A 22,692-nucleotide genomic window follows, 5' to 3' on the forward strand; every position below is an offset into this window, starting at 1 on the left:
TGTTTTTCCTCTGACACTGATATTTGTCTTTAAATACATTAAATTAATTGTTATTGACAAATACAATAACCCACAATAATTCTTTCATTCTTAACAACAATCATATTAACATAAAACCAGGTTTGCCAGTTACATACTTACTGTTATATCTGGTAGTTGCTGTGTGTGTATATTCAGTTATATAAATTCAATCAAGGATTTATTGTAACCATGGTGATACCATTTTTCAAGGTTTAGGAATAAGTTTGAACTGCTGGTGTCGCCAAAATACCCCAAAAGCAAAGAAAGCATTACTTAGCCATTAGCATCATTACAATGAATGAGTAAATGATATTTGGTCCACATAAAATCTGAAACATAAGAAAGACATTGAAAGAAATGACTAGGAAAGCTCATCCATTTTCATTGTTTTCTTTAACACATTTTGTTGCCTTTAGGCTTTTTGATGCCCCACACTGACTATTCCAAGATCTGGTGTCACATATTTACTTCATCTCCTCACAAAATTCTCTTTTCTTTTTCCCTTTCAGTGCTGAGTTTTTAACAAACTCACCCATTCCTCTACAAGAAGAGGAAAACTATTAACTGTAAACTGCTGCTCGTCTGTCTCTGCTGATGGGATTCACCGTAGAAACTGGGAGGGAGATAGAGAGAAAGAGAAGAACAACAATGGTGTTCACAGTTCCATCATCACATGCAACCTAATGGAGAAAGTGGCTGTTAGTAAATGTAAGCCATATTAACTTGGAAGACCAAACAATTTCACATCCTCTGAACTGATTTCCAGAGCGAATGGCTACATAGATTCTCTCAGCTGAGCTGCCAGAGGGCTTCCTGCCCGATGGTCTTGTATGTGGAAACCTCGTGTCTTCTGGATGTCTTCGGTGTTTTAGTCACAATTTTATGTAATTTAGTTGTCATATTGCTTTACTTACCTTTTTTTTTCAAGAGACTGCATAAACTGCGACTGATTCCCAGGAATCATCCATTATTTTGGCACTCAAAGCACTATGCAAGGTGAGGGAGTCTATCACGATGTCCAGCGACTGCTAGGCTGCCCTGTTAATCTCAGCTGAGAAACAGCAAGCTGAAGTCAATTCATACATATCAAAAAACAGCAGCTTTCACACTTATATGCACATCACACAGTCATTTATGTTTTATACTAGCTGAATCTCCCAGGAGGCATCGAGACAACATCTGGGGACTTGAAATTCAGCAAGACATCAGCATGTTAGTTCGGATGATGTAACCCAAAGACTACAGACACTTGGATGGATGCATTAGTTGAGATGAACAGAAACACTCAAAGGCACTAAACTGGCCATAAGGTCACATGGCTGTCTTCAGGCATCACTGATGACAGCCATGGGATAGGCCCTCTTTCTCACTTGTTCCTTCTTGAGATTTTATGGTATCTTACCCGAGTACCCCCGCCACCCTTAACTGCATCTCTGCATTGTTATTGCTCCTCCCCTTTAGAAAATCTGCATGGAAATCTGTATTAATGGGGGGAGGGGGGCATAGTTAATTTTTCTTTCAGCATTGTTAGTGTAATGGTAGCATCACTATCATCCAAGATACGTTTTAACTACTTACTGCTAAGGAGCTAAGAAAACATGGTGGAGGAGGATGAGCACCCTCCTCCCAGAGAAAAAGGAGACCATACACACCATATCTGTTTGGAGGTGTGAAACTGAGCAGGAAAACATCTTTTACAAACTATTTGAGGGACAAAAAATGGCAGTGATTGCAAATTAGAAATTCATTTTTCTGACATTGTTTATCAGCATGAATAATGTGCATGACTTTTGCAAGTCACTCTTTTCTCTCATGAATAACAGGGCTAGAAACTGTTTTTTTTTTTGTGTGTGTGTGTGAAAATGTAATAATGTTATGTTATATGCAATAGAATGCGTACAGATAAGTGTGTAGGAATAACGATTTCATCCATTTGATTAACATGGTAAAACACCATTAAGAAAAAAAAGGTGAACCCTGTGTAGTTCTCTTTAAGATGTCTTAGGACACCCAATAATATAGCTTTCTTAAATCCAAGAGGAGTCCTCTTCAACTTTTGCAAGTATTTATTCTGCTATTGCTTCAACCTTTCACCTGGCTGCTATTCTGCCTTTTTCTTATTATTACTATCTCTTCTTCTTATTGAAGCCTCTTAGTAGAGTCCCTAGCTGTTAATCTCTACAATCACTGCTGTTTCCGGACTGAAAGTTGTCCATTCAAAGATGTCATTATCCTGTGCAGTCAAACTGAAAAGGTTACGTTGTTCTTTTAGTTACTTTGTCCTTGACCTAAATATTGCTTCCAAGGTCTTGAGGACCTTCCAAAGAACCATCAGAGGTGTGGGGTTCAGGTTACTTCAGGAGAAGGTCTACTGTTGCTTTATTTGTTCGTTTGTACATACTCTCAAAGTAATCCAAGCTGATCAGATGCCTTCATCAGATGAAAAGGTACACAATGCCTCACACTTGATGAGGGGGACAGTCTGACAGACACTGAAAGATGTCATCTGCAGATGTTTGATTTCATGGTGTAGTCATTGGACAAATGACTCTTTAAGAGAAATACACAACCCCATCATCACTGTTCGGTATATTTGGTGTATCTTTTTGTCTTGATCTGGAATAACCTCTTTCTTTAATTTTCACAATGGTTCAGGGACAAAAAGAAAAAGAAATACCTTGGTGGAGTTTCTCAAGTTGCATATTTGAATATTTGTTGGCTGAATGAAATATGTAATCACTACATTTATATTACTCTTATCCATGAGCCCATTTCATAAAACTTATACCTGGAGTTTCCATAGTTTTGGAAAAAAACAGCCTGCAAAGGTGCTGGCTACTAATGACCTCGCCTGATGAGTCCATTTATGATATCTTTAGTAGGCTGTCATAGCAAATAGTGTACCAGCTGAAAAATTAGGCTACAAGTTAATAAGTAAAAAGAGGTTGGGAAAACTGTTGTTTGAAATATTTAAAGAGAATTGTGCCAAAATACACTATTTGAGTCAAACAAAGTCTGGTGAAACACTGTAGGAGCAGAGTATGCACAAGTGTAAGACATGCTCCTCTGACAGATAGAAAAAAGATTATTATAAGAAATATGTTTGTTAAATTATCTGGATTTTAATTGTGCCTCTCATTTTTATACTGTTTCATTCATATGAATTGCTCTGTTTTGTCTCTATTATACATTGATTTTTGCTCATGATGCTGGGTAAATGGACTGGTTCATACGTATAGCGCTTTTCTATTCGAGCACTCAGAGCGCTTTATACAGCATGCCTCATTCACCTGATAACAGAAGGTATTTTTCCCATGCCCAAGTGTTTTAATCTAACATTCACTCACATTCACACTCTGATCGATGCAGTGAAGAGCAAGTTGAGGTTATCATCTCACCCAAGTATATCTGAAATGCAGGCTAGAGCAGCCAGGGTTTGAATCTCCCGATTAGTCGATGACCTGCTCCACCTCCTGAGCTGCATTACATTATTATTAGAATCTCTTATTTCATGAACGTCAAAGAAATGACAAAAAAGGCAACTACAAAGCCGTACAAAACAACTAAAGAGAGATTTTAATAACTAAAAAGACAAATAGAACACCCCTTACCCACAAATAGATCCAGAGAGTCTACAGTGATGATGATAATGACTACAATGACAGTTGGAGGCTCATAATAACTGTAAAGAGATTAAAAATCACCTCAAGAGACAAAACAGAACTAAAAACAACTAAAAAAGAGACAATAAATAAAGTTAAAAAATATCAGTGAGAGGCCCAAAACTTTAACAGAAGAAAAAGACGACCATGTTCACCTTCTTATTTTCTTTAAAGTGTCTGACTGCATTCTGACTGGGGTAGATGGAGGGGTAGGAGTGGGCTTTTACATGGCGATGCCTGAGGCCTCAAATTCTGTGAGTAGATTTTTTATTCTATGGCAGACATACAGTAGGACACCAAACGTCAAATCAAAACATAATGAAAAACATGTTTCCTATGAAAAATGTCAAAAATGAAACATTTGAAAAAATCTGTTTATTTGAAGGCAAGCAAACACTTTCAGCTGAAGTCGCTAAACTCACCTGTCTGCTTATATAAGAGCCACAGAGCTAAAATTAGAGGCCACGTAGAAAAAAAAGATTGATCGTTATCCTGAGAGATTTGAATTTATGTACTATATCTTTAGATTATTGCTCTCCGTGCCTTGCTAATCAATAGCAAGACTCTGCTTTGGAAATACTGCTGTGATATTTAGGATTAATAAAAATGTATGTATATATCCATTTAAACAATACATTTATCATTTATTGCTTAGCAGCCATGGTAGCTGAAGCTGAGGTTATGGATGATGATAACAATATGTTTTATAATAAATGTTACTTTTTTCAACATAATTTATGGTGATTCTTAATTTTGGTGGTAACCCAGGGTATCTCAGGTATATAGTATTCTATCAAAACATCAGGATGTTAGGATGCTGCAGTACTAAATCCGAGGAATTCAGTGAGTACATGTGGCTCTGTGGAAGTTAACTTGGAGGCTTGAAGTAGATTTTTCTGACTAAACTCAATGCGCTAGCATCTCTGACTTTAGTGATATTGCATGGGATAAGAAGAATTGGTTCCAGTGTTTTAGATCAGTTGTTTGCTTAACACTGTATATTACTTCAGCTTCAGCCGTGTCAAAATGAACAAGAGGATTTTATGTACTGTATTGTAGCTACACCAAGATAAACATCCATCCATTAGTTTTTAAAACTTATGCCAATTGTACTCACTGGAGACGTGATCTGATGTTTTATTTGAAGTCTTGGAATAGTTTTGATTCTATTCCAAAACTAACACGAGTCCAAAAACTGCATAATGGGTCTTTGACGAGTAAAATTTGTTGTGATATTTGGTTCTCTGACATCTTCAGTTTGTGAATATTTTAAATTTTTGCTTTTCGGTGTTTCCAAAATGATGTCTAATCCATTCCACACGTATGAAAAAATGCTTCGGAAGGTTTTGGGACATGAACACAAACCTGTATCACAGTGAGCTTTACCCCATCACCTCATCACCATCGCCAACCACTCCCATAATTCATCAGCCATGTTCTGTCAACCAGGCCACCACTTGTCCACTAACCCACTTAAAAACATAATGAAGCATTAAAAGCCAGTAAAGACTGTTAGATTGTAGAAACACGTAGGAAGTTCTTAGGATAAAGTAATAATGGAACAGGGCTCCCTGGTTTATGTTATTTTTCAGGATTTCCAGTTATGTACATATGTAGGTGTTAAGGTGTTTGTGTATAAAACATGTACGACAGGAATGCTTTGCAGACTGAACTAGACAATGTCCCTGTGCCCAGATGGACCACTAACTAGCCAATAGTGCTACTTTTGCTTTAAACCCAAACCATAATGAATTTTGTAGCCTATACAAGTATTTTAAGTAGTTAGCTAAGTCAGGTTTTTGGTTAGTTAATCCAGCAGGGCTGAGACATGGGTTAAAATTTCAATGTGTAGTGTACATTTGGCCCCATCCTAGAAGAACACAAAATTAGAAAGTGAGTGGTGTGACAGGGCTCAGGTGTGGTAAAAGGTCCTGTGTGCAAAAGTTTAACCCATGTAGAGCAGAAGTTTACATAAATATTTTTCACATTTTAGGCTGAGCTAGCAGGATTATTAAGACAGTTTAGGTCTGGACTAGATAAACTTTTCTTTTTGCAACACTGTGGTGAAACTCCTTTTGCTTGTCTCACCAAATCTAACCGATATACATGACTTTCATGATCTGAATTCAGATTACGAGTGCCAACACTGAGAAAACATGGATCGCTTTAGATTCTAAATTCTCTTCATTTCAGTATGGTTCATGAGTGTAGCCAGTCTGACATCCAGTCTTGCATGGAAATGAGAATTAACGAGGTTGCTGACATGTTTCTAAAAAGTAGAAAAGTGTTATAACAAATAGACAAAGAAATATCACCCTTATCAGTTTTGGAGGATTAGGTTACTTGAAAGCACCCTTTGGCTAGTTCAAAAAGTATCACGAATTAAGTGTGCAAGAGAAGAAGTACAAAGTCAAATAAAAGTCTATGTTGAGGGAAAAGCAAATAGGTTCTATGTTGGCCTGGTCAGTCAAAAGATCATATGACAAGATGAAGACATGTTCATTCCAAAATCTTCATTGTGGTGGTTTCTCTTTTCTGAAGCATTAAAATATTGGTGTCTGTGACACTCTGAGAACTGGGGGTGTCGTGTACACCATGTAGCTTACAGGCTTGTTATGAATTAATAGGCCTAATAAAAGACAGTATCAGGATACAATAGTGATTTAGGTTTTTTTGCAAACAGATCGACAGCTTACCAGCAAACTGATAAGACACCGGCAGTTCTGACAGTCAGTAAAGTCAATACACCATCACCACTTCCAAAGCTATTTGCTTGATTGCTCACAGGATATTTAGTGAATTTTGGCTAGCTCTCCAAGTCTGGGTAAAGTGATCTGAAATTATATGTGGGTGTTGTAAGGAACAAAATTAGATTTTATATTCAAACGATCTGACTAGCTAGAATTGATGTAGCATTTTTGTACACCGGCTGTATTAACTGGTCTAGCTTTATTAGATTTTTTTTTTTAAATAAACTGGTAAAAACAGACTTACCATGGTTAGTTACTCAGTCCTAGTGCCATTAGGCTATATTATTTGGATAATTAAGTCCACTAGCTTAAAACCATAAACAGTGATAAAAAAGAAATAGGCTTTTATGCTTAGCATGGAGAACTTTTTGTGTCAGTTTTAGCATGTTAAGGTCTAAAACTTCAACCCATATTTTCTGCAGCAACATCTCCATTCCAGGCGCCTTGCCTTTCCTCTATCTTAAACGTCTTCTCCTCTTTGTTCTCTTTCTTTCCTGATGCCTTCCTTCAGTTACTTTAAAGAAGAAGCTTTTTTTTCTTTTTGCATCCCTTGTTCCTGTATTTTTGTATTATATTTTTGGAGGTTAATTCCAAATGCATGCATGAGAAACATCAAAATAATGACGTTAACATAGTGTGAATGACCTGGTGAAGGGAAGCCTCCCCTCCTTTGACAGAAAGCAGTCCTATTTTCTTACTTTTTGTGTCAGATTTTAAAAGAAATTTTATAACCAACAAATAATATAATACTGTAATTTATAAGCCACAGAGGCAGCAGCACTATCTGAAGACAAATGTGGTTTAGATGGTTGATGCACCTAATTCAGATGTCTCTGAACATGAAAGTACAAAAAAATAAAGTCAGTGTCTCTTTTGGTAGGGTGGACTCTGTCACAAAACTCTGTGTTTCTGTCCTCATGATGAGACATCAGCAGCTAAAATACTATTACTATTTAAAGAACTGCATCTGCTTTAGGTCGTTTTAGTTCCACTTTTCTGTTTTTTTGTTTTTTGTTTTTTTGCTTTTTTGTTGATAGTGAAAAGGCAGAGCTAAGAAAGATGACTGCAACAGAAAGATGAGAGGCTTCCCTACATGAATGAATTAGTTACACTCTAAAAAGCTGATCTTGGATCTGATTTTGTTGTCACTGCAATGGAAAGAGAAAAAGAATCAAGAACTGTATAAAATATATCTGAATGGAATGTTAATTATTTACCTTTTTCTAGTTTTGAAACATGTAAAAGAACAAAGGTGAAACTATGAAAATTCAACATTTGTGAAAAAAAAAACTGCTGTCAAACAGTGTGAATGCTGTGAATGCTGATTTGCCTGAGCAGCTCTCCTTCCGAATTGATAGATCATCCTTTAAAAAAGAATAATACTAAAAACAAAATAACAATAAAAAAAATAATTTAAAAAAGTTAATAAAAGAATTAAAAGCAAATGCCAAAATTTTTTACATTTGTCCTGTTTTTTGTTTTTCTTAATGATTATTTGTCATTCCCGCACACATCTTCATGTCACATTTTACAGCATAATGTGTAGATACAAGATTGCCATAGCCACTGTGCTGTCACCCGTTTGCTTTTTGGACACTATATTTTAGAACTTTAGCGTTCTGGCTGCTTTCATGTTCGTTTTTTGGACCCAAAACAAATAACACCAATAACAAAAGTAGTCTAAAGGTCCACTACAAAGATGAGGCCTAGCAGACAGCAGCTGTAGCTGGTTTCGGGACAATTGCCAAGCAAAGACTCACAGCCTTGGCCAGCCACTTGAAGAGGTATATAAATCAGCTGCACTCTAATGAGCCTGCCAAGGTGTACTCTCAGTGGCATGAAAAAAAAGACTGGAGCCGGAGCAATATTTGAAGAGCATATGGGTGAAGTATGCAACCAATAACAGCAATGCTCAGTGGCTTGTGAATCTATGAGCAGACCACAGCAACCTCCCAGTGAGCATCACACTGGCTGACATCCAGGAAAGGGTCTCCAGTATGAAGAGTTAGACAGCACTAGACCCTGATATGATGCACACCTACTTGCAGAAGAAGCTGACTGCACTTCATGAGTGCATGGCTGCACAAATGAACCAGCTGCTAGTAGATTCGATACCCAGAATGGCTAACTGATTGCTGGACAGTCCTGATCCCAGATGATCCCCACAGGTCCCATCCAACTATCAGCCAATAACCTGCCTCAGTACAACATGAAAGCTCCTATCAGGCATTATAGTGGCTGAGGTGAACAGGCATATGGCTCAGTACATGAGCGGGGCACAGAACGAATTAGGCAGGAACACCAGAGGGGCAAAACACCAGCTACTGTTAGATAGAACAGACTCCGAGGCCAGGCTCACCAACCTCTGCACCGCCTGGGTTGCTTACGAGAAAACCTATGCCTCATACCTGGATCCTGGAATGCATAAACTGTACAAGATCAACAGGACCCTAAGAGCTAGTGATGGTAAATTTGATTCTTTTTACTGAATTGAGTTTTAATGAGTCACTCACCAAAGTGAATCGGCTTTTTTGAGTCATTTGATTCACTGAGTCAGTTGACCAGAGAGTGCAAAAAATGTACATTTTCACTCAAACTTAATTTGTTTCTCTTTTCATGTAAATCCTACTGCTAAGATGAGTGATTCTAAAAGAAAACAACTATTTTATATAGAAAAAAAGAGCAAAAACATTTCTAAAATTAAGCTATTTCTTATCAAAATTGCTAAATAAACATTTATTTTGTGTATTTTTATTTTATTAGTATTTTCCTTAAATGTGTTAAATATATATTTTCTCATCTAAATGTCCACTGAGCTGTGAGCCAGGGGGCGGAAATGCGCCTTAACATTGGTTGCCAACCATGAAGAAGAAGAAGCTGTGAGCCAGGAGGGAGGGGGTGAGCGAGTGAGTGATTCGTTCGCTCGCTCTATGATTCAGCACAGGAGGGAGGGGGTTAGTGAGTCCTGAGTGATTCGCTTAGGCTTACGATTCAGCACAGGAAGGGAGGGGGTGAGTAGCTCAAATGTGCTGTTAGCATTTGAGCGATGCTACTGTGAACCGAGAAGCTATTGTCTTGATGTGAGCTTCTACTCAGGGTTTTTTTCTTCCAGTTCAGAGCAGAAATTTTTTTGTTAAGATACTGGATGTTGTTTTTCTCCAAAATTTTAATTATAAGCTAGATATATTGCTGCTAACAGCAACAGGGATGAGTCAGTGAGTTAGTTGGGCTTGTGAATCATGATTCATGAGTCAGTAAAGTGATTCTCGAGTATTGAACGATTCGTTCATAATTCGCGCATCACTACTAAGAGCCTTTATCTGTATTTAATGGGCATGTGCCGAACAACAACTAAAGGGCACTCAAGCCAGTTGCTCAAGACATCATTAACTGCAGGATTTACCAAGGAGATGTCCCTTCCTCACTGCTGTTCTGCATAGGCCTGAACCCCCTCAATGAGATCTCTTACAAGACTGGCTATAGATAACAACTATGAAATGGAGCAATTGTCAGCCACCTCCTCTACATGGATGACATCAAGCTGTATGCCAAGAGTGAATAGAGTAAACCTCACTTCACAGATCCACCACTTGAGGATCTACAGCAACGACACTGGGATGTCAATCGAATTGGAGAAGTGTTGCCGAGTGGTAAGAAAGAGAGGGAAAGTAGTCTGGGAATCCCACAGGCAAACGGGAACCATGAAGAAGCCACTAGGAAAGCCGCAACAACCAAATCCCTGCAGAGAGTAATGCAAGTCCTGAGGAGTCAGCTGAATGGAAAGAACAAGATCAAGGCAATCAATACCTACACCATGCTGATGATCAGATACCTAGCTGTGATGGCTCTGGTTTCCCTGGGACAGGGAGAACTGGGATAGCTTCCAGGGGTGACAGAGGGCAGCCAAAGATTTTTTGGGCAGTGTTAATGACCCTCTATGCAGTCTGGAGAAATACCAAGCTAGAGAAATAACAACGTCTGAGAGAGGAACTTGAGAAGATGTGGGGGGTGAAGCACACAGTGGTCCACGTGGCAATTGGAGCACTCAGGGCAGTGACTTCCAGGTGAGTGATGAAAGTGATTATGAATAAGAGCAGAGGATACTGTTAATTGATATATGACCCATAAATTAGAAGATTACCAAGGGAAGCGGAGCCTGGAATATCAACAAGCAAACAGCCATCTCTCAGGGCTGTGAGAGATGGCTGGGCTGGGCTGCCCTCTCAGGCTTCTCTGGACCTGTTGCATCTACTCATTTTGCTGTGTATGTGAGGACTGAAGTCTGTTATTCTCCACCAGTTTGTTGTGGAGATATTATCTGAATTTCAGGAGTGGGACCACTCCTCTTTCACGCCCACTCCAGCCTCAGGCTATAAAAGCCCCCCTTCACCAATACCTGCTGTTCTCATTTTCATGCCCCCCCCTTCCCACTCCCCTTTCCCTCTCTTCTCCTCTCTTCCTTTCCTTCATTCACTTCTCGTTAGTACATGGGGATCTGCTCGGCCTGGGAGCCGTTGCCAGTCCCCTTCGAGGCCTTCCCCAAACCGCAGGACCAGTTCATACTTCCTCATTGCCCATTGTTACCTAGGATGTGGTCCCAGCTAGTGAAATGTGGTAGTGATATGTTGGTAACTTGGTTTCTCATGTGCTCATTTGCTTTGTGAAGCGTATGAGCTGACAAGCAGTCCCAAATTGGTTTCTGACAAGCAGGAGTCCAAAGAAACTGTTTCACTGGGCTGACCAAATCAGTGAAGGGAGTTAAAACATTAGAGAAGTTTTTACAGAATCCTCTATAATAGCCACACATCCCCAGAAATCGGCCAGAAACTCAACAATAGCCTGAATTTTTGCCTCCACTGGACGTACCTATCCCTGTCCCACTCGTTTTCCCAAGTATGTGACTGTAGCTTTGCCAAATTCAAATTTAGTGAGGTTTAAAGTAAGTGATGCTTCATGGAAACGGTTGAACTTAATGGTCAGACCTCATCCAGATAGGCATCGCAGTTATTCATTCCAGCAAGTACCCTGACCATGTCATGCTAAAATATAGCAGGTGCAATACGCAACCCAAACGGCATAACTGTATACTGCGCAGGACCCTCAAGCTCCCAGGCTTCATGTAGAGGACCCAAGCTTGGAGGATAAACTGCCCGCAGGGGCGAGAGGGTATTTATTTTAAAATATATATTTTTTTTAAATTCCCCACTGGTCGGTTAAGGCCATCTTCCAGGGTTCGGGACTTGGGGTGAAACCCTCCATACATGGTCAGGGGCTTCCTTGTCTTGATGTCAGTGGTTTCTATCTCCTCCTTTGGCCAGCTTATTACCCCAGCAGGGTACCTGATCACGAGCAGGGCGTAGGTGTTGATAACCCGGATCTTCTTCATACCATTCAGCTCACTCCTTGGGACTTGCCTGACCCTTTGCAGGTACTTGGTGGTTGCAGCTTTCCTAGCGGCCTCTTCATAATTCCCATTTGCCTGTGGGATCCCCAGGTACTTGTAGCTGTCCTCAGTGTCTGCAATGTTGCTTTTTGGTAGTTTGATCCCCTCAGTTCTGACTACCTTCCCTCTCTTTGTTACCATCTGACTACACTTCTCCAGTCTAAACGACATTCCATTGTCATTTTTGTATAGCCTGGTAGTGTGGATCAGTGAATCGATGTCTTGTTCACTCTTGGCATACAGCTTGATGTCATCCATGTACAGGAGGTGACTGACAACTGCTCCACTCTGTAATTGGAATCCGTAGCCAGTCTTGTAAGAGATCTCACTGAGGGTGTTCAGGCCTATGCAGAACGGCAGAGAGGACAGGACATCTTCTTGGTAGATCCTGCACTTGAAGGTGACTTGGGCTATGGGCTTGAAGTTGGCCTCCAGTGTTGTACGCCACATCCCCATTGAGTTCCTGATGAAGGCCCTTAGGGTCCTGTTGATCTCGTATAGTTCTAGGCATTCCAGGATCCAGGTGTGGGGCATCGAGTCATAGGTCTTCTTGTACTCAATCCAGGCATGGGTTGATCAGCCTAGTCTTGCAGTCTTGGCTCACTGCTCGGTCTACCAGTAGGTGGTGTTTTGCGCCTCTGGTATTCTTGCCAATTTCTTCCTGTGGCCCACTCATGTATTGAGCCATGTGCCTGTTCATCTTAGGCGCTAGGATGCCTGATAGGACCTTCCCTGTGATACTGAGGCAGGTTATTGGCTGGTCGTTCAATGGGACTGGTCCCTTCTAGGGGTCCTTGAGGTTAGCCATTCCGGATGCCACTCGTCAGTGTGCAGCTGCTTCATTTGTGCTGCCAGATGCTCATGGAGTGCAGTCAGCTTCTTCAGCCAGTAGGCGTGAACCACGTCGGTGCCCCTTTCTTGGATGTGCGCCACTGTGATGGTTACTGGACCGTGTTCAGGGAGGCTGATTTGGTCTGTTCTTAGATCCACTAGCCCCTGAGCATTGTTGTTATTTGTTCCATCCTTCTCCCATGTGCTCTTCCAGTATTGCTCCGTCTCCAGCCTTGGTGGTGCTGTTCTCATATTGTTCCCCTGCCCCTGAGAGTGCACCTGGCTGGCTCCATGGAGAACAGCTGGTTTATTCTCCTGCCTTCGATCTCTCTGGTGTATCTCTTTACACGGCTGGCAAATGCTGTGAGTCTTTGCTTGGCAGTTTCCAAGGACTCAGGTATAAGATAAGATAACCTTTATTAGTCCCACACGTGGGAAATTTGTTAATTATTTGCAGAGTCTAATTACTAATACGTTAGTTATAAAAAAATTACGAGAAAAAAGATAAGAAAGAAAGAAACTCAGAATGAGCAGAGCTGCTGTAACAGGCTGGACAGCTTGCTGTAATTCTAAGGCACTGTCTTTGTCGCACCTTTCTCCAGCTCTGATAGTTGGCTAACCTCCCTCCATGCTACTTTGATCTTAGCCTTCAGTGTCCTTCTCAATGAAGGGTACTGCTCCTTGTGGCTGTTTAGCTTGTAGCCAAGCATCTCACTGATCACTGCTGCCGTAGTATAGATCAGCTAGTTAGTATTGGTAATGGTATCGTAGCGGTAGTGCTGCATTCACACCATCTAGTAGATCTTCTGATCTTCTGAAGGTACTTCATGCAGTCTTTCAGGTCCGTTTCTCTCGCACTAAGCGATCCTACTTCCATCACACTTGGGGCTTGGTACCCAATCTCGGGTGAGGGTGATGATATATCCCCCTGACCTGCCATCCTGCCGCCCCCTTGCTGTAGCATGTGTGTTGTACCTGATCAATCTCTAGCTGTGAGAGCAGTCCCTTCTTCCGCTCCCGCTGGGGCTACTTGTGTAGTAGCATGTGTAACCCACATAAAATGGGGGTACCACTTTAAGGACTGATATGAGGAGAGATGGACAGCCTGCCCAACCAATCGAAATGCACAGGTCCCAGTATGTTTTGACCAATGGGAGAGCAGTCTGCCGCTGTATGTCCCACCTACGTGCTCTGTGTTTGCTGCTATGTGTGGAGGTAGTCGCGTGCTGGCAGGTGAAAAGAGAGACTGAAGCTTTTGAGCTGGAAAAAAGTATTAGATATAAGTTGCAACCAACTGTGTTGCACATAAGTTCACTGGTTATCAGCTACCTTTCATGTTAAAAGTAGCCACAGTGAGTAAACAGGCAAATGCTGCATTTTTCTGGTGACTTTAGAAAGTACCGCGTGGAGCTAAACTGTTAGCCTTTGTTAGCTCTGGTTGCTATCAACTGCCTGAAAGTTCATCTCAATCTGCTTCCAGAAGTAAGGTAACACTTGAAGCGCAACTTATGTTTATTTTTTCTTCATGTCGTATTACGGTTATTAAAGAGAAAACAACATGTCCTGTTACGTTATTTAGAGCCCTGCATTTTCCGACCGAGAGACACCATGCCATTGTCTTCGGCCGTGATGCACTGAGATCGGTGAGCACATGTTGTATGTCTCAGTTAGTTCACGTCTGTTTCACATTTTATCGTTGAGAAACTGAATTAATCTCAATTGTTTGATTAATAATTGGCGCCTATGCGACATATATGCATATGCACTGACTTTACTTGGGTTAATGCATAGTTTGTGTAAGAGAAATGTTTTATTTTTGCAAATTTGAGTATTTTTATTGCAAATTTATGTTGAATGTGATTTAAACAAAATCCCAAGTCGTGAATTATAGCTAGAACAGCATAATTAATATTTGAATTGCTCTTCTGACCCTGTCCGTTGACAGGTCAGGGTTTTTTTTGTATGCTGAATTGTTCCTGAGGTGGATTCCTCCGGTGAAATAGATGGCGAGCCTTCCCACCTGGACTTAGAGAGACTGAGATTCGCTTCTTTTCCACTTGATGATCTGCTGCACCTTGCGGTGTGGTAGGACTGTATCACTCACACTTTCACGCACAGCTGGTTATACATAAGACCACTGACTGACATTCTCTCATCCCTATTTTCTTTCACACCCTGGGAATTTTTTGGACTTTACCCCTTGGACATTTTTTATTTGGGACTTTAAATATTGAGCTGTTGTGTAGAGCATTCTCCACATGTGAAAAGAGTGTGAGATTTTCATTTGAATGTACATTGGATTTGTGTAATCTGTTTCTATAAGAGTTAAGGAGTCAGGTTACTAGGGTGCACCCGAGCATTGAAACCCGAACATTGAAAACCAAAAATAACACTTGGCCAAGTCATTGCTTTAGTAGTTTGTGTTTTACTTTTCTTTTAATTTTTGTAAGTTTCCTTTCTACCATTGTAAAGTGTCTTTAACCTGTGCTTGTCAACCTTATGGTTTATGTCACTAAAGTTGGCTGGTTCTTTTGAGTTACATTCTTGTCTCTGTGTCTCATTTGAACACACCCCTGTGCTCCTATAGTCGAGCCTATTGGCCCATTGATATATTCTTTTCAACAATTCCCCTTACTGTGTTACACATGCCATTAGCGCCCTATTTTTTTCTACATATGACAAAACTCTTTCCGCCAAATATGTAAGGTAAGTGTGTGTGTAACCAAATAAACACCCAAAGTCTGTATATGTATTGACTTAATAAAAGGTTTCAAGTTCAAGGTCATGATGCACTGTTCCTTCATTATCAGGCCAGTGCCTACATGAGAACTGAGCTGTAGGGAGTTCAGTTCTTTTAACTTTCTTCTTTCAATAAATCTCAGAAAATTAAAGAGTGATTACCTCAGAGGAAATTATTGAGGTGACGAGTGTTCGACAACTGAGAGCAGACAGAATCACCACTGAAATCTTAGTTGATAAAGAATCCAGAGTGAAGAGCGATTGAGACCGACTTAAATAATTTGTCCTGGAAAAATTAAAATACAATCTGAAATTTGATTTAAAGAATTTGAAATCATCCTGTGTTTGGTAAAACAGTGCTGGTGGACTTGTTTTTAGACAGTACATCTTGGATCTGGAGAATTTTCACTTGTTCAGTTGGCAGATGTTTTCCACTTATTTGAAGCAAAAATATCTTGTGTTAAGTGAAGAAAAAATCTGCCAATAGAACAAGTGAAAATTCTCCAGATCCAAGATGCACTGTCTAAAAACAAGTTCGTATATATCACTGAAACACTGTTACTCTGTAGCTGATTGTGTCTTATTTTAAGTGTGATGAGATACTTTTGATTAGAAATAATATAAGAAATATAATTGTTAAGATTTTGAGTTTTTGCAGTGTATGATTTAATTATGTTTTCTCCTTCTAAGCAGGCCTGTGAGATTGAAACAAAAGCACTACGAAAACTCACTGAGGACAGTCCTAGGGTAAGCCTCTCCAAATTACAATTGCTTCAAAGAAAGTCGCCTATCTGGGACACATGACCATCTCAGATGGTAAGTCCCCCTCCAACAAGGATTGGAGCACTTCACTCCATTCCAAAATCACTTACATTTTCTTGGTGTGATGTCATATTGCTGCCAGTGGATACCAGAGTATGCTGCATGAGAGGCTTCACTATATATATATATATATATATATATATATATATATATATATATATATATATATATATATATATATATATATATATATATATATATATATATATATATGTGAAGTTGGACACTTTACACCGGTACAAGACATAAGATTAGCATTGAATTAGCTCCAGAATTTAAATATCTTGGGGTCATTCTAGACCCAACATTATCCTTCAAGAGTCACATAAATGAAGTGTCCCAGGTACTTAGATTTAATAATCGAAATTTTAATCATATACGTAGTAATTTAAATATGAATGTTGCAAAAACTTATTTTTACTCAGTGATCAGGATTCAGGATTAATGGCAAGAAGGCAGCGGGTCCAGATGGCATCAGCTCGAGGGTCGTCAGGTCCTGCGCGGACCAACTGTGTGGGGTGATGGAGCACCTCTTCAACCTGAGCCTGAGGTTGGGAAGAGTCCCACAGCTCTGGAAAACCTCCTGTGTTGTACCAGTGCCAAAGACTTCACGCCCCAAGGACCTCAACAGCTACAGGCCGGTGGCTCTGACATCCCACCTGATGAAGACCCTGGAGCGGTTGGTCCTGGCTCAGCTTCGGCGCCTAACAAGCTCATCACTGGACCCACTTCAGTTTGCCTACCAGCCTGGCATTGGAGCGGATGATGCCGTCATTCACCTCCTACATCGTTCCCTCGCTCACCTGGAGACCGCTGGAAGCACTGTGAGAATCATGTTCTTTGATTTCTCCAGTGCCTTCAACACTATTCTTCCCTCGGTTTTGAAGGACAAGCTGGAGAACTCTGGAGTGGACCATCACCTCACTACCTGGATTTTGGACTACCTCACCGACCGACCACAGTATGTGAGGACTCAGGGCTGTGTGTCGGACAGGGTCGTCTGCAGTACGGAGGCCCCACAGGGAACGGTTCTGGCTCCGTTCCTCTTCACCATCTACACTGCAGACTTCTCCCACAATTCCACCCAGTGCTTCCTGCAGAAGTTCTCTGATGACTCTGCAATAGTCGGCCTCATCACTGATGGGGACGACAAGGAGTACAGAGGACTGACTCAAGACTTTGTGGACTGGTGCCAGCTGAACTACCTCCAGATCAACGCCAGTAAAACCAAGGAGCTGGTGGTAGACTTCCGCAGGCACAAGCATTCTCCACTGCAACCACTGAACATCCAAGGTATGGACATTGAGGCTGTGGACAGCTACAGGTACCTTGGTGTTCATCTGAACAACAGACTGGACTGGACTCATAACTCAGACGCCCTCTACAGGAAAGGGCAGAGCAGGTTGTACCTGCTGCGGAGACTCAGGTCGTTTGGGGTGGAGGGCCCACTCCTGAAGACCTTCTATGACTCTGTGGTGGCTTCTGCTATCTTTTATGGTGTGGTCTGCTGGGGCGGCAGCATCTCTGCTGGGGACAGGAAGAGACTGAACAGGGTGATCCGAAGGGCCAGCTCTGTTCTAGGATGCCCTCTGGACCCAGTGGAGGTGGTGAGTGACAGGAGAATGGCGGCTAAGCTGTCATCCCTGTTGGACAACGTCTCCCACCCCATGCAGCAGACTGTGACAGCACTGAGCAGCTCCTTCAGTGGGAGACTGCGGCACCCACGGTGTGGGACGGAGAGATTTCGCAGGTCTTTCCTCCCCACTGCTGTCAGACTCCACAACAAAGACTTTAACTGAACAAACACACACATCCACACATGTGCAATAACACTAAGTGCAATAATCTTTTCTGGCATCGTTGTATTTTTACTCAGTTGTATATAGCATTCGTATTCTATTTTTATCTTATTGTATATTTTTATTCTATTTTATTCTACTGTATATAGTATATTATTTTATTCTATTCTGTACAGCTGTGTACTGTATTTATTCTTATTGTATTCTAATTTTTGCGTCATAACTTTTGCACTGTCCACTTCCTGCTGTGACAAAACAAATTTCCCATGTGTGGGACTAATAAAGGTTATCTTATCTTATCTTATCTTATCTCTCATATACAGGGAGTGCAGAATTATTAGGCAAATGAGTATTTTGTCCACATCATCCTCTTCATGCATGTTGTCTGACTCCAAGCTGTATAGGCTCGAAAGCCTACTACCAATTAAGCATATTAGGTGATGTGCATCTCTGTAATGAGAAGGGGTGTGGTCTAATGACATCAACACCCTATATCAGGTGTGCATAATTATTAGGCAACGTCCTTTCCTTTGGCAAAATGGGTCAAAAGAAGGACTTGACAGGCTCAGAAAAGTCAAAAATAGTGAGATATCTTGCAGAGGGATGCAGCAGTCTCAAAATTGCAAAGCTTCTGAAGCGTGATCATCGAACAATCGAGCGTTTCATTCAAAATAGTCAACAGGGTCGCAAGAAGCGTGTGGAAAAACCAAGGCGCCAAATAACTGCCCATGAACTGAGAAAAGTCAAGCGTGCAGCTGCCAAGATGCCACTTGCCACCAGTTTGGCCATATTTCAGAGCTGCAACATCACTGGAGTGCCCAAAAGCACAAGGTGTGCAATACTCAGAGACATGGCCAAGGTAAGAAAGGCTGAAAGACGACCACCACTGAACAAGACACACAAGCTGAAACGTCAAGACTGGGCCAAGAAATATCTCAAGACTGGTTTTTCTAAGGTTTTATGGACTGATGAAATGAGAGTGAGTCTTGATGGGCCAGATGGATGGGCCCGTGGCTGGATTGGTAAAGGGCAGAGAGCTCCAGTCCCACTCAGACGCCAGCAAGGTGGAGGTGGAGTACTGGTTTGGGCTGGTATCATCAAAGATGAGCTTGTGGGGCCTTTTCGGGTTGAGGATGGAGTCAAGCTCAACTCCCAGTCCTACTGCCAGTTTCTGGAAGACACCTTCTTCAAGCAGTGGTACAGGAAGAAGTCTGCATCCTTCAAGAAAAACATGATTTTCATGCAGGACAATGCTCCATCACACGCGTCCAAGTACTCCACAGCGTGGCTGGTAAGAAAGGATATAAAAGAAGAAAAACTAATGACATGGCCTCCTTGTTCACCTGATCTGAACCCCATTGAGAACCTGTGGTCCATCATCAAATGTGAGATTTACAAGGAGGGAAAACAGTACACCTCTCTGAACAGTGTCTGGGAGGCTGTGGTTGCTGCTGCATGCAATGTTGATGGTGAACAGATCAAAACACTGACAGAATCCATGGATGGCAGGCTTTTGAGTGTCCTTGCAAAGAAAGGTGGCTATATTGGTCGCTGATTTGTTTTTGTTTTGTTTTTGAATGTGTTACACCCCGGCCTAGGCAACCGGCGTGCAACTCAGGAATAATAGAAATAAGGGAAAAAGGGCCCCCAAGCTCACTGCTCTTAAGGAGGGCGAACTCATAAAAAAGACTAATACGGGCTTCCACAAAAATAATCGCAAAACGAAAGTATTGACAAATCCATTCACAGCTATTTACAACAAACTATTTATTTACAACACGGGGGGAGATCGCGACCATGACATACTGAAACACAAGGCTTAAATACATAGAAGGAGCAATCAGGGAATAGACAACAGGAGGGAAACACAGCTGGGGCAAATTAGACCTGACGAGACAAGGAAACGTAAACTGAACACACTGAGATAACACAGACTTTCAAAGTAAAGCAGGAAATACATGACAGTCACGCAAAAAACAAAACACTGACAACACCGAAACGTAACATTTCCCCCCACCCAAAAATCAAACATGTAACCCCAAGTGAAAAGTTTGATCCAGACAGACGAAGCCGATGAAGGCTGGAGCGGTCCCACGGACAAACAATCTTTGGCTGCTGATCAGAGATCTCCAGAGAACCAGCTGGAAACACAAACAGTGGCAGGGACCAGGTACTGCTGAAAATCCAGACAGCAGTTGAGGTTGAAGGTTGTGTCACTTCGGTTCATGCCAGCTATTGCAAGATGCAGTAATAAGACTTCCAGTTTGATGCTCAGATAGACAACAAGGGTGTACAATGTGCTCTGGCCTTTCACCCTATAGCTGCGTTAGAATGAAAAGTAAGAGTGAGGGATGCAAAAACGCTCTCCTAAAAAATGTGGGCCAAGCTCCAACACAGTGACATGCAGAACACGATTCCGAGTGAGTCACAAGGGATCAGCGATGGAACGCAGACAACACCGGTTTAAACAGCCAGGCTGGTGTGGCCTGCAAGGTTGTTTTTTAGTTATAAGTTTTCAAATCATTTTTACAAATGATAAACATCTGCATGACTCTCCAAACATCATAAACACATGAAAGGCTGATATGAATCACTTAATGCACTCCCTTGCTGAGTTTCAACCTCTTCTCTAGTCAGAGTTACAATAATGTAACAAATCAGAATTTATTGCAGGCACTATTCCCTCATGAAAGGTTTAGACATTCCAAGCATATCATAGAGGCAGACTTCAAAGTGTATATAGATGCCATAAGTCTCCCTCGAAGGGTCCCTAATAAGTATAAAGCAGGCAGTCAAGTTGCTGAAGGATTCACGCCATAGATTCCATTCTTTGGACATTATCAGGGCTGGACTAGTAATTTGCAGGTGGGCTGATACACTTTCCTGATTTTTGCCCTCGCGCTACACATGCTGACAGTGTTTAATTACTGGCACTGTCCAATTTTGATTGGACACTATTGTATAAATCTCTCGCAACCAGGCCATCCTCTACCTTACTGTGGCCGAGCTGCAAAGCTGAGAAATAATAAAAATTTTAAAAAGAAACTAAAAACAAATGCAGTAATATGTGTCAAATTAACCAACATGTTAACTATCAGGGCTGCTGATGCACCGTCATCATAGTACCAGCCAGAACTACTAGCAGTTGTAGTAGCTGTCACAGTCAGAGGAGACTGCTGTTGCTAGCACCAGCTGTGGAGAAGTGTAGGATGAAGAACGGCAATATTTACATGATATTTCATCTCTCTCACCCTATACACACACACACACACACACACACACACACACACACACACACACACACACACACACACACACACACACACAAACTTGGAATTGGGCTGACTAATCAATCATAAATCCCTTAATAAACTTGAGCCCTTATCAGAATGATCAAACAATCAATAATTTTCAAGTGCATGGAAACACATTAATTAGCTGAAAATGAAGATCCTGACAGGTGTCTGCGCTAAGAAACCTTATCTGCGATTAATCTGTTGAAATGACACTGTTCGTGTAATAAGGGGCACATTTTTTTTAGTATGAGTAGAAATTGAAACTCTTAGTTCAAACTGCTTAAAAAAGTTTTTGCCCACAAAACCTGTTTTTATGATGTTTATTCCATCATAAACACAGGTTGTAGAGAACACACGGCAGATCCGTCCACACATTCATGCTTTCCAGCATCTTTTATTACTCTCTGGTTCCTGTTCACATGCGGCTGTGGCTTTGCCAGCCAAACATACACACCAACAACAACACAATCTCAGGACCCAGTACAGATTTTAAAGCCGGCGAGGCGTGACTGCAGATGCTGCCCGGTGCGTCCGCCTCCCTCACAGTGACCACGCCCCACCACATACCCCCATTGCCTGACTTATACCGGGGAGCTGATCCTACGCCCTGACCGTCGGTGCCCCCCGGCATCTGGTAGGCTGTGTCTGGGCTGGCCTCACCCTGGGGACCAGCACGGGTGTTGGAGCAGTCTGGATCTCAGCAGCTCCTGCACAGTCGAGGGTCACGGGCACGGGTGGCATTGGTGTCGGCCAGGACCTGATCTGACCAACCAGCCTCTCGATTGTCTGCATGCAATAACAATGGGAACAACTGGCTGTGAGGTCAGTTCCTTGATCCTAAATATGCAAATTGTCATGACCATTGATCAGCCGCCACTGATCAAAGCCCATTGATAAAAACCCACTGATCAAAAACTACTGATCAATGCCCATGAGTACCATTCACAGAGAGATGGGGAATGGCTGCAATCACAGCATTGTAAGATGACAGATGTACCCTTAGGCGCCCTCCTCGATTCAGAGATGGTCTTTCCCTTTTCACGTAAATGGCCTCCTTGACTCCGCCCTCAAATAATAATAATAATGGATTGGATTTATATAGCGCTTTTCAAGGCACCCAAAGCGCTTTACAATACCACTATTCATTCACTCTCACATTCATACACTGGTGGAGGCAAGCTACAGTTGTAGCCACAGCTGCCCTGGGGCAGACTGACAGAAGCAAGGCTGCCATATCACGCCATCGGCCCCTCTGGCCAACACCAGTAGGCGGTAGGGTAAAGTGTCTTGCCCAAGGACACAACGACCAGGACAGAGAGCCCAGGGATC

General features: G+C 41.7%; 2 protein-coding genes across 2 annotated transcripts in view; both read left to right on the plus strand.

The window, feature by feature from the left end:
• Positions 1-7,773, plus strand: part of LOC146670757 (voltage-gated potassium channel KCNC1-like) — a 102,678-nt gene extending 94,905 nt beyond the window's left edge. The window contains exon 5 of the mRNA XM_085402828.1: positions 531-7,773. Coding sequence (XP_085258954.1) covers positions 531-544 — 14 coding nt within the window. The 3' untranslated portion in view covers positions 545-7,773. The remainder of the gene's footprint in view (positions 1-530) is intronic.
• The window catches only part of LOC146670758 (NACHT, LRR and PYD domains-containing protein 12-like), a 266,232-nt gene that overhangs the window by 48,675 nt on the left and 194,865 nt on the right, over positions 1-22,692 (plus strand). The gene's annotated exons all lie outside the window — the stretch shown is intronic.

The sequence above is a fragment of the Rhamphochromis longiceps genome, linkage group LG4 (genome assembly GCF_057381845.1).
Source record: "Rhamphochromis longiceps isolate RC_006_pf linkage group LG4, R_longiceps_female_GT1.1, whole genome shotgun sequence".
NCBI lineage: Eukaryota > Metazoa > Chordata > Actinopteri > Cichliformes > Cichlidae > Rhamphochromis > Rhamphochromis longiceps.